The sequence below is a fragment of the Gobio gobio genome, assembly GCF_949357685.1.
Source record: "Gobio gobio genome assembly, chromosome: 2".
In the NCBI taxonomy this organism is placed as follows: domain Eukaryota; kingdom Metazoa; phylum Chordata; class Actinopteri; order Cypriniformes; family Gobionidae; genus Gobio; species Gobio gobio.
In genome coordinates this window covers 67,530,156-67,542,450 of record NC_137098.1, presented here as the reverse complement: position 1 = coordinate 67,542,450, position 12,295 = coordinate 67,530,156, and the positions used below count along the sequence as shown (strand labels likewise).

General features: G+C 40.1%; 3 protein-coding genes and 1 pseudogene across 5 annotated transcripts in view; 1 reads left to right on the top strand and 3 right to left on the bottom strand.

The window, feature by feature from the left end:
• The window catches only part of LOC307120608 (histone H3.2), a gene marked incomplete at its 3' end in the record, with an annotated part of 447,270 nt that overhangs the window by 193,587 nt on the left and 241,388 nt on the right, over nucleotides 1-12,295 (bottom strand). The gene's annotated exons all lie outside the window — the stretch shown is intronic.
• LOC307120113 (Fc receptor-like protein 5) overlaps nucleotides 1-12,295 on the top strand; it is a 315,523-nt gene that overhangs the window by 168,268 nt on the left and 134,960 nt on the right. Inside the window, exons 7-12 of one of the 2 annotated variants that reach the window (XM_079806984.1) lie at nucleotides 17-301; nucleotides 377-655; nucleotides 743-1,006; nucleotides 1,660-1,902; nucleotides 2,535-2,645; nucleotides 7,009-7,455. In XM_079806984.1, the coding sequence (XP_079663110.1) occupies nucleotides 17-301; nucleotides 377-655; nucleotides 743-1,006; nucleotides 1,660-1,902; nucleotides 2,535-2,645; nucleotides 7,009-7,061 (1,235 nt within the window). In that variant the 3' untranslated portion in view covers nucleotides 7,062-7,455. Of the gene's footprint in view, nucleotides 1-16; nucleotides 302-376; nucleotides 656-742; nucleotides 1,007-1,659; nucleotides 1,903-2,534; nucleotides 2,646-7,008; nucleotides 7,456-12,295 lie in introns of those variants that run through there. The other variant, XM_079806982.1, reaches the window with a different exon arrangement.
• On the bottom strand, nucleotides 7,963-8,336 carry LOC307120537 (histone H2B 1/2-like; annotated as a pseudogene). The gene has a single exon. The product of its transcript is annotated as a histone H2B 1/2-like (transcript).
• LOC307120583 (histone H4) lies at nucleotides 9,041-9,352 on the bottom strand (the record flags this gene model as incomplete). The annotated part of the gene is made up of 1 exon (XM_079807687.1): nucleotides 9,041-9,352. The coding sequence occupies one exon, from the start codon at nucleotides 9,350-9,352 to the stop codon at nucleotides 9,041-9,043; it is 312 nt and encodes a 103-aa protein (XP_079663813.1).

The following is a 12,295-nucleotide window of genomic DNA, read 5'->3' as shown; positions in this document are numbered from 1 at the left end:
ATCTGTGTTTGTACAGTGAGTCCTAAAGCTGTGGTGACGGTACGACCTGATGAACGAGTGTTTAGAGGAGAAACAGTCACTCTCAGATGTGATATAAAGTGGGGAGGAGACACTGAGTGGACATACAGATGGGAAATAGAGGAAACCAACAGCCGGTATAAAAACACTGACGGCCGAACCTCAACACAAGAGTTGATCATCAGCAGTGTTGAAGACATTCACAGCGGTAAATACACCTGTACAGGACAGATGAAGACTCAACTCTCTCAGCGCAGTGATGCTGTTACACTGACTGTATCAGGTGAGTGTGTGTGTGTTGTGATCAGCTTCTCCATCAGTTTCTCTACGGCTCTGTAACTCATGATGTTTTGTTCAGCTGGAGCTCAGGCAGTCGTGCGAGTGTCTCCACAGCCGTGGCTGACTGAAGGAGAATCAGGGACTCTGATCTGTGAGGTTTCAGGCTCCTCTAAAGGCTGGACGTTCAGCTGGTTCAGAGATCATGATCATCTGTCAGACAGCAGCAGAGGAGCTGGAGGATCTTACACTCTCAGTCCTGCGTCTCTACAGCACACAGGAGTTTATACGTGCAGAGCAGAGAGAGGACGGCCAGCCTATCACACACACAACAGCAGCACACAGCCACTGTGGGTCACTGGTGAGGATTTGTGTTTGTGCTCGTCCGTATTTCTGTTTCATTGCAGTCTCTGTGTGTCAGTTTAGATTGAGATTTTGCTCTTTTCAGGTGTTTCTGCTTCAGTGTCTCTGGTCATCAATCCCAGCAGAAGTCAACACTTCTCCTCTGACTCTCTCGCTCTGAGCTGTGAGGATCAGAGTAACTCTGCTGGATGGACAGTGAGAAGATACACAGACAAAGACACAAAAACATGTTCAGTACAAACAGGATCTTCATGTGTAATCGACTCTCTCAGCTCATCTGACACTGGTGTGTACTGGTGTGAGTCTGAATCTGGAGAGAAACGCCATCCTCGAAACATCACTGCACACGGTGAGTCCAGTTTATAATCACAACATCTGCACTCACTGGAGTTTGTACAAATTGGTTGGTCCTCTTTGTACCAAAAGAGAAAATGCATATGCTGCTGTTTATTGCCAAGACATTGTTAAGTAAATTGTCAATTTATATCTATAATCTCTTCTCATATTACACTTGTAATTATAGGACTAGATCTTCTAGATTGTTTAATTGTTCCTAGAACATATTTGGTTTGGTAAAACTGCCTTTCCTCTTTTGCAGCTGCGTTATGGAATTAAATGTATAGTATTATGATCCCATCTTTAAAAATGTTTAGAAACCTTTAAGCGTCCTACCTGAAGGAAATGTGTATGTTTTATGCAATTTTTCATATGATTGCTGGATAAGACTTTTTCTTATTTCTGGTTTTATGTGTTTTATGTGGGATTATTTCCTGTTACAATAAAGGACACATTCTAAATAATAATAACAATAATAAAAACAACAAGTTAAAAGTTGCAAAATAGTTGCGTTTTCTCATGAGATCGGGTTAGACAACACACGACTAAAATTAAAAGCTCAGAAAGCATAAAATACAATTCAGTTGATCACCTCAATATTTAACTTGTATTGTTTTGTTATATTCTTAACACTTGCAGTAAAGCACAGATGTCTTGTGTTTGTAGATGGTGAAGTGATTGTGAGTTCTGTTGATCCTGTGATTGAGGGAGAGACTCTGACTCTACACTGTTTACATCGATCTACAAACCCCTCGATCCTCAGCGCTGGTTTCTATAAAGACGGATCACTGATCCAGAATCAGACGACAGGAGAGATGAGCATCACTACTGTCTCAAAGTCACATGAGGGTTTCTACTACTGTAAAACAGAGAGAGGAGCGTCACCCCGCAGCTGGATCTCAGTCAGAGGTGAGAGTCACGCGAGTCTGTAACTGAGGCTGTGTTCAAAACATTTAGTTCACATTCACATTTTACACCACATGATTATTATACACGAGTCTCTGGCTCTTATTTCTGCTGGAGCACAATCAGTTATTGACATCTATCAAATCAAATCACATACAAAATATAATAAATATTGTGCTGTTATTGTGAAATCATCAACACCTCATAACCATCATCCTATAGTTTAATGAAATGAAGAGTGTTGTAATTACAGCCAATCAACATTAAAATAAAAACATATCAATCATGTTAGTGACTTTCAGAATCTGACTGTCCATATATTCATTATTTTACATTTGAAATCATCAAGGAATGAATCTGAATGTGCTCATGTGGTCAGAGTCAGAACATTAATAAACATTCAAATAAATGATCATAAATCAATATACAGGCAAACAAAAGTGCCATAACTTTTTTAAGAATTCATCCCTAAGCCTTGTTTGATGTCATTAAATACATGAATGAGAATTAATGTTTTGATTAAAGCACATTAACGTAAGAAGTAATCTAAAGCAAGTTTAGTTGTATTAATCTCCACTGGGCCTTTAATACACAGTAATGTTTCTGAATAATGTGCTTGTGTTTGTGTTTTTCAGTGTCACGTTCAGCTCAGATTTCTGGCCTCAAAATCCTCAGTTTTCTTCTGGCAGCTTCTCCACATCTGCTCGCGACAGTCGTGCTGCTTTACAAATGTTACAGAGCGAGAGGTAAAACTTCTGTCTGATCTGTCTGATCTCTCTTTCTTTCTTTCTCTCTCTCTCTCTCTCTCTCTCTCTGAATGTTAATCGTGAGTGGACGGAGTGGTGTGGGTTGGTGCCTTTGAGTGAATCTCTGAGTAAACACTGCAGATCACTGATACCCCTTTTCCACCAAGGCAGTGCTGGTGCTTGTTCGGAGCCAGAGCCTAGTTTCAAATCGGTTCTTTGTGTTTCCACACCCAAAGCCCCAGCTCCGAGCCAGGAAAAGTGGTTCTTAAGTAGCACCAAAACATTGCTGGGCTAGAAGTAAGAACCGAGTACGTCAGGGGCTGGGGGCGGGGTCAACAAGATTTTTGAAATAGCAGCTAACGGAGCTAACATCTGCTGCTCATTTGTAATCTCCGTCTATACAAATTACGGCGAACTGCATGAATGCGTTGGATTCGCTGTGTTTTCGTTGTGTTTTGATGCCGATGTAGGATCGTAAAGCCATGTGAATCAATAGTAACGCAACGTTTGCATTGTTGATGGAAGGCTTGTTCGCAGCGGTGCTGTGCAGACTGATCGCCGTATGACAACGAGTCCAGCGAGAGCATACGACTCCTTATGCTTTTGATTCACTCATGCAGTGTTTTTATATCATGTGCGGATCGGTCTGCACAGCGCCGATGCATCTCGAAAACAAGCCTGGTGTGTGTGTGTTTCCCGCTGCCTCGCTAGCGTTGCTGAGAGAGATGAGACGTATACAGTGACGTAAGACATGGCTCTGTTGTGGCTTTCAGCATGTGGAAAAGCAAACGGTTCTTAGAAGGCTCCTCAGTCGAACCAACTATGAACTGGGACTAGCTCTGGCTCTGAATAAGCACCCGGTTCATTCTGGTGGAAAAGGGGTATGATTGGTCAGAGAGAATTGGATTTGGATTTACGACAAGACACCAAACCTGCTAAATTTATATAGTCAGCAACAGCCACCACAGCATCATTTGTTTGCACAAATTTTTTTAATGACTAGCTTTAAACGACCATCACACGCTGGTAGCCGAGGAGCGTAATGTCCCGGATGTAGAGGCGGCGCAACTATAACGATCAGTCTATAATCACACACACTTTGAAGCAGCACTAATTGCAGAAGAAAAGCAACCTGAGCCAAAGCGAGCCGAGCCGAGTCGTACCACACAGTGGAAAAGCACCATAAGTAAACTCACACGGCGTCATGGAGTGAAAGTAACATCTGCCGTGAGCGTGGAGGACCTGTTGCTGAGCTGTATGAGACTGGAATAGTTGTTGATGATCTTTTTACTCCTGTCCTTCCACTTTCCATGCCATCCAAAAAAAGCCCTTCATAAGTGATTCAACTTTAGTGAGAGTTTTGTCCCGATATGGTAAATTAGTGTCACCTATTAAAATGATAGCAATTAGTGGATCTCCTCTTTTAAAACGTGGTTTCATTTAGGTGATTCATTTACATGATCCTAAAAGATGATGAGGACCTGGATCTGTCACAGCATCCCAAAGCTGAGGACTATTGATTATGCTACAATGGACACAATGACATGTTTCTGGTCAATTCATTTGTGCTTTGTACTGGGAAAAAAAAGGGAAAGCAGCTCGACGGCTGATGACATTGTTGGTAATGTTAATGAGCCGGAGCCAAACTGTAATGTACTAAAACAGTGACATTAAAAGATCAAATTCAGTTTACACCTTTTTGATGATGCGTTCTATATACAGGCGAGTAGATGAGGCAAGAATATAAACGCAACGTGTTTTCTTTATAATGGGTTCCGATGGGGAAAACACCTAACGAGAAATCTTGTGTTGCACTAATATTTTGTGTCCGTCTGCTTTCCTGTACAAACTATGCAACATCAATAAGGTGTATATTGAATTTGGTATTTTAATATCACTGTCTTACCGCATTAATACTGACTACAAACCTGGTAAAAATGAGGAGCAATGGAGGAGAGCCTTGTTTCCAGGTGGGCATTCCTATAAGCGTGACGACACGTGAAAATTATGGATACTTAGGAGTGTATCTTGGTGATGATTTAACAGCACAAAACAAATGGAAAGGAGTCATTGAGAAATTTAAAGGATAAGTGGAAAGGTTTAATTTCAAAGACGTCATTCAGAGGCCATATTTTATTTTTTAATAACGTATTTGCATCTTCATTCTGGCACATTATGTTTGCATGTATTGATCCTTCCTCACATCTGTTAGTTTAAATCCTGGCTGTTTTAGTAGATTTCTTCTGGGATAAATCGCATGTCTAAAGAGGAGGGTGGACACGGCTTAATGCATCTTCAAAGAAGAATAGCAACCTTTAGGTTTCAATTTGTACAAAGATTATTAGTTGGTTCAGTTGTTTTTAAAAGGTGTGCTGTTACTAATGCAATATTATATAATATTGAGAGTCTGGGACTGGACAAAACTCTTTTTCCAATGGACCGTGTGAAATTAAGCACTTCTGGTCTACCAGTGTTTAAGAACATTTTCAAGGTTTGGACTCTTTTTGTTTTTTAAAAAATCAGCGCGTTCACAGTCTCTTCCTTGGCTAGAAACATGACACTTGTTAATAAAATAATTTTATAAATACAATTTATTATACGTAAAATAATTTGATAGCAAAGAAATAAAATAAATAAATAAAGTCGGTTGAATCTAATCGATTTAATAAAAGTTAAATATAGGTTACACAAATAAAACGTTTAGGTTTTGCTGAATTTTGCCGGAAATGCCATAATTTTTTAATATTTGTAACTCTTTGGTAGATTATACATTTATAACACATTACTACTAGTACTGTTACTACTAATAAAACCGATCTCTGGGGTGTGTGGGCCCTTAGAATCGTCCTAACTTCCCCCCCCTTAGCGGCGCCCCTGACTTTTTGTTTGAATGATCTGACATGATTTCTCGGCCACATCAAACCGCGACTGGCTTGACTGCTCATGTTCAAGGCTTATGTTAAAGATTGTTGCTCTATAGTAAAAGTTGGACAATTGAGCCGCTCTGTGTCCAAACCCATGGGCTCCGTCACATAAAGGCTGTTCCTCCTGTCAGACAAACTGTCCCACTTCTCCCTGATCTTCTTATTCATATTTCATCATTTAGTAATTGGCCTATTATTCTGAAAATAGTAAGTAAATGTCAATCTTCTCATTACTCTCTGCATTTTACACATATTTGGGACACGAAAGATACGATATCATTTGCGATATCAGTGAAATTATGTATGGAATCGACTTGAGGGCAGATTTCTTTAGCGATACAACAAAACTTATGCGATAATGCTGTTTTTTTAGGGATGATGTCATTACGCACACCATTTCATCGGTAAAAGGCCAAACGGGCGGGAGACAGCAAATAGCGAAATTTTTTTACTGGGGAAGCTTTGTATAAGTATTGTGTAATAATAAAAAAAAGTTAAATAAGAAAACTAGGGGTGTAACGGTACACGTATTCGTATTGAACCGTTTCGGCACACGTGTACTGAACGGTTTCCGAATGCAATCTTTAACAGTTCACAGTCGGCTTGTTTTAAGCGCGGAACACACTTCAATCCGAGTTCCCACATGAACATATGAAGTATTCTGTCCATTTTATCACGACATTAAAACGATAAATTGCCGTTTTGATCCTCTTTAAAGGATTAGTTCACTTTCAAATAAACTTTTGCTCATAATTTACTCACCCCCTTGTCATCCAAGATATCCATGTCTTTCTGTCTTCAGTCGAAAAGAAATTAATATTTTTGATGAAAACATTTCAGGATATTTCTCCATATAATGGAAGTCAATAGACCCCAAACGGTTCAAGGTCCAAATGAGAGGTTCAGTACAGCTTCAAAAGGGCTTTAAACCACATCAAACGGTACCAGACGATCAATAAGGGTCTTATCTAGCGAAACAATCGGCCATTTTTTTTTTAATAAATAAAGTTTAAGTTTTATAAACACAGATGCTCGCCTTGCTCTGTTCAGAGATGCGCGCTCGTGACGTCACGTAAAACGCAATAACGTTGAAAAGTTCACGCTAGATGCAGGCGGAAGTACCGAGTCAGTGTTTACAGATGAGCGGATGGAGGACCAAAATCATCTGTGTATATAAATGGGAAAAAGAAAGTTGAACATAATTCAGAGCAGAAGCAGTTTCTGTGTCTTCAAACGGTGCGAGCAGGAAAAGTGATTGAGTTCAGTTTCTACAAACATGGATGATCTGCCACTTTTGAAGGGATTTGGTGTTGGTGAGGCTTTGTGTTCTGCATTTGAAGTGATTTGGTGTTTACACACTTCAGCTGGTTTGTTATTAATATGCATATTGTAATTTAAATGAATTGAATTTGTAATAAAGGTTTGTTTAAATTTCACAGATCCATCTGTTGAAGACCAAAGTCAGTTCGCCGTAACAGAGGAAGAGACTTGAAGAAACTCTGATATTAACATGTTTAAACAGATTCAGAGTGATCATATTTCTGTTAACATATTTGATTTACCTTATATCATCTGTCATTAAACATGAGAAATATTTTAGTATTGTTGTTCTGCTTTTATATGGTCCATATTTACTGTTATTATTTAGATTTGTCATAACTTTAAATGTCTTGATCATATCTGTGTGATGTTTGTTCTTCAGTAATAATGTTCTTCAGTGTTGCTGGCTCTGTTTCACTTGTTTCTGTCATTTGTAAACATACAGACCAAAGTTTTATTCTGAATATATAAATAACAGTTCAAATTAATGTGTATATGCCCAAAAGTGTGTAATAAATGTCTTTGTCTCACATTTGTGTCTTCATTTATAAACCATCGTCTAAGCCGAACACATTGTCTGAGTTCGTCATGTTTTCATTGTAAGAAACTGAAGTTGCCTTTGGATGCTCTGCCACTAAACTACACATTTAACAGCCATTTTACACCAGACCTAATAAAACTGACAGTGATGAGATTTCAGCAGAGATGTTTCTACTCACATGATCTTGAGCTTCATTTTACATTTGTAATATTTTCCACCATAGAGCAAATATTCCACATGAGCTTGGCTGTTTATACACATTTATGAATCGTATTATAGCTAATCATGGCACATGAACGAAATAAAGATTGCATTTATAGTCGGTTAAAATGAAAATCTTATTAATTTAAAAAAAAACTGAATTAGAAAGCTGTAAAACATTGAAATATTTCTCAATAAAATAAGCAATAATTTAAAAGGATAAAGCTTATTCATTAAACTGTGCTAAACAGTGAAGGAAATAAAGCTCTTTATAAAGACGTTATGAGTGGCTCTTAAAAGAGCCTTTGTGTGTGTGATGAGATGAGCGGCTTTACTTTGAGCTGGTGTATTTGGTGACCGCCTTTGTGCCCTCAGACACGGCGTGTTTGGCCAGCTCCCCGGGCAGCAGCAGACGCACGGCGGTCTGGATCTCTCTCGATGTGATGGTGGAGCGCTTGTTGTAGTGAGCGAGACGAGACGCTTCACCGGCGATGCGCTCGAAGATGTCGTTGACGAAAGAGTTCATGATTCCCATCGCCTTGGAGGAGATGCCGGTGTCGGGATGAACCTGCTTCAGGACTTTGTACACGTAGATCGCGTAGCTCTCCTTCCTGGACCTCTTGCGCTTCTTTCCGCCCTTGCCGGCGGTTTTAGTGACGGCCTTCTTCGAGCCCTTCTTGGGGCGCACTTCGCTGGTTCAGGCATGATGAAGCTTCACTCAGAGACACTCAAAGAGCAATAAAGCTGAGTTACTACAGGCGGCTTTTATGCTCTGCCCTATGCTAATATCAGAAGAGAAGAACGGCCTCTGTGATTGGGAGTCTTCACCCAGAGAATGATTTCATTGGCCACATTAAACGCTCCGTGACTTGTATGGGAGCCAATCAGAAGCTTTCAAATGTTAATCACGCCCATCGACAACTACATCCGACTCCGCTCCTTGGTTTCATTTTCCCGCATTTTTCTGAATGAATAAGTGAAATATTGTGAATAATTTTAGAGCTCTTTGACTTCATAAGCTGGGGTGTCTATATTTTTAACGTTTATTTAGAAGCAGAAAAAAAGGTATTGTTTATTGCTTAATGTAGTAAACTCCATGGATTCACTATAATTTAATAAAATGTATGTACTTCAAAAGACAGGGATATACAAATGGAATCGCATCTTGTTGCGCCCAAAACTTGTTAAAAATGTAGTTTATTAAACTGCAGCTACAACACAGAATCGAACAAAACTAGCCAAAATAAACTGCTCTTTTAAATACTTCAGAAATCCCTCAAGCAAACACCATCACGAGTTTATATTACAAAAATATTTAGGACTATTTCAGAAACTAGAAACTTGTTCTGTGTGTGAAATTGTGTGTGGCTCTTAAAAGAGCCGTTGGTGTTTTTCCTCTTCGTGAGTCTCTAACCGCCGAACCCGTACAGGGTGCGTCCCTGTCGCTTCAGCGCGTACACAACATCCATGGCGGTGACGGTCTTTCTCTTGGCGTGTTCAGTGTAGGTCACAGCATCACGAATGACGTTCTCCAGAAACACCTTCAACACACCGCGAGTCTCTTCATAGATCAGGCCAGAAATACGCTTGACGCCGCCGCGTCGAGCCAGACGCCGAATAGCGGGTTTAGTGATTCCCTGGATATTATCGCGGAGAACCTTTCGGTGCCGCTTAGCGCCTCCTTTCCCGAGCCCTTTACCGCCCTTTCCTCTTCCAGACATGACGGCAGATTCTCTTCAGTCCACAATAACTGAATAAAGAACAAACTCTGGAGAAGAGGACTTTATAGTCAGCTAGCGGACCTGATTGAAACCACAATCATGGGCGGTTCTAGTTGACGTCACCAAGCCGTGGTCAGACTTTTGATGCTTGAAAATGGGAATAAATGGGGTTTAATATAGATAACTATAGAATATAACTATATAATATATTAATTAACAAACTTCTGAAGACTTGACCCTCTATGGTATGTGATTTATCACTGAGGAAAAAAAACATTTGTGGTGTTTTTCCTGCTTAAAATTGGACACTATAACAATATAAATAATTAAAAAAAAATCGTTATTTAAACTTATTTCGTTTTTTAAAAGTTTGTTTCAAGGCAACATTGCACATGTTGTATATGGTGACTTTCCATGTAGAAAAAATACATGAAGAACAATTTATTTAACCAGACCCTTGAACAAACACAAATATCCAGTTTAAAATGCATTACAAATTCCCTATATATATATACACAATCTTTATTCAAATATCGGTCCAGGCTCCTCGCTGCCTCATCATGACTATCTACAAACATAGAATAACGGTCAAGTACAGTCAGAGTCAGGAGAAATATTATCAGACAGGGGTATGCTCATATTCTTATTGTCAAAAGCAAATTTGAGAACACCCACCAAGAGTTATGAGGAGACGGATTGGTTGGTATGTGTGCCATCCATGTCCAGGCTCTTCTTGGTTCAGGATGGCTGCATTCAGCTTAATAGAGTCCTTAGGAGGGTATGGGGGCCAGAAGAGTTTATCCCCTTGTGTTTGGGACAATTTCAGTTGCACCACTGCTGAACTGTACAACGCACCACTTGGTCATTTTTTTTTTTTTTTTAAGGTAGGGGATTTCAAAGACTATAGAAAACAAAGCACAACAAAATGAACTTATAAACTGATCAACTGATGAACTGACTGCATGAACTGATTTGGACATTTTGGACATTTTAATTGGTATGAATGATGGGAATGGCAATGAACTGCGTTTTGTCAGGGTAAAGTATGTACTTTTTGCCAATGTGCTGAAGCCTCGTCACACTGACATTCTTGCTCAACCCCCAAACTGTATATACCCCAATGTTTGCAGATGGAAAGGGAAACTGGCCATAGGACTCTTTCTTGGTAAACTTTCGAAAAAATGATGTAAGTCTCCTGAACTACCCTGACAATGTTTTCAACAACGGCAATGTCATCTACAATTTGAAAACAATTATCCCCAGACCTAGATGATAACGTGTACTTTTCCGTAACAAGCTTACGGTACTGGTCTCCATAACTTAATGACGAAATCAACGGACCATCATACTGAGGATGCATGAATTTTTGTCCTTGCTTCACAGTGTCCGAGGTTGGTGCAGGTGATTCTGAGAGCCTTTTTACTACTTGCTGTAAAGGCAAGTGAGGCTTGCGCAATAGATGCTTCAGTTGCAATAAATAATTTTCATAAGGAAATGCAGATATGTTATCCAAGGGACCAAACAGACGGTATTCTGACGCCAAGTGTGTCAGCTGATGGACATTGTAGGTAATTTGATCTTTCCCATATAGCTGCCCAAAGTGAGTTACGAATGAAGTCAACAGTCCCTGAGCGCAATCAATCATTTCCTCTGATGTCCCAGGAGACAACAGCAGATGCATGGCCACAGAAAGTAACATAATGTTTTCATAAATTGCATGGGCAATGGTATTTTTCAGGACTACTTGGCCAGCATACAGCATGAAATATCGAAGCTCTGTAGCCTTCCACCGATCTATTTCAGAGAGGTGCTTGGGTTTCCGGCTGAACTCAGAAGGAGTGTAAGGTCCTAGTGCCTTCAATTTAACAGATATCTCTTAGATTGATTTACTGGACAACCTAGTTGCCAGTGATTTGCCCCTCATCCAAATGTATAGCAACTTCCTGGTTACCCCAAGACAGCACAAGTGCATGTAATCTAATGGGAACATTGTCACCATTTTGACTAGACTAGCTAGCGGGGACAGTGTTTGGTTTAAGTGATGTTCCTCATCAGTCATTGAGTTGAAGTCTGTGTCTGTCCTCAATCTAACATTATTTTCCGGATATGTCATCTTGTTGCGCCATTCACCCACTTGAAAACACTTTTCACAGCCTGAATAACCGTTGTGGCTTTTTATATTTTTAATAAAAGCTTGTGCTGGGGCATCGCATATAAACGAGCACACTTTTGCCATTATCTGCTGCCCATTGTGAGCAATGCCATTTTTTAGAATGCCACTAAGGTCCTCAATAAATGGGCCCAAGAACTCAAAGACACTCTTTGGTTTGGTAAAGCCACAGAAGAGGCCGACAAGGAATGGCGATCTGCTGTAATCAGCAGTAATGGTAGTCAGAATGGGCCAGAACTGAGTTCTGCTGCTTCGGAATAGTGGTAAACCATCTATACTGAACTGGAGCTTAATTGTGGTCAAATTAGCAGGCAGCTTCAAAGATTTTAGTTTTGACGTCAACCCTGAGACTAGGCCAAAGTGATAATATTCCCCACCCTCCATTTTCTTAGTTTTTATTTCACCTTGCGTCTTGAGAACTGTCCGAGCATCTCTTGGCAATTCTGGATGAAACACTCGCAAAATGCTCAAGAGTGAAGTTAATGCTGCTAATGAGACAGAAAAGGAAGAGGCCCAAAATCTTAGACTCGTCACTAACTCTGATGTTGAAGTTTCAGCATCAGAATCATCTGATTCTGAATCAACAGGGCTAGCTGATGGACAGTCATGAACAGCGTCCAATGACAGATGGGTCTCACTGAATTCTGACCTCTGCTCATGTTCCCCTATACCTGGTTGGTCGACAACTGAGCTAGAGACTGAAACACCTGGCTCCAATGCTACACTTGGGCATTCAACATGTTCCAGTTCTGTGACAGGGTTGCCTTGCATGT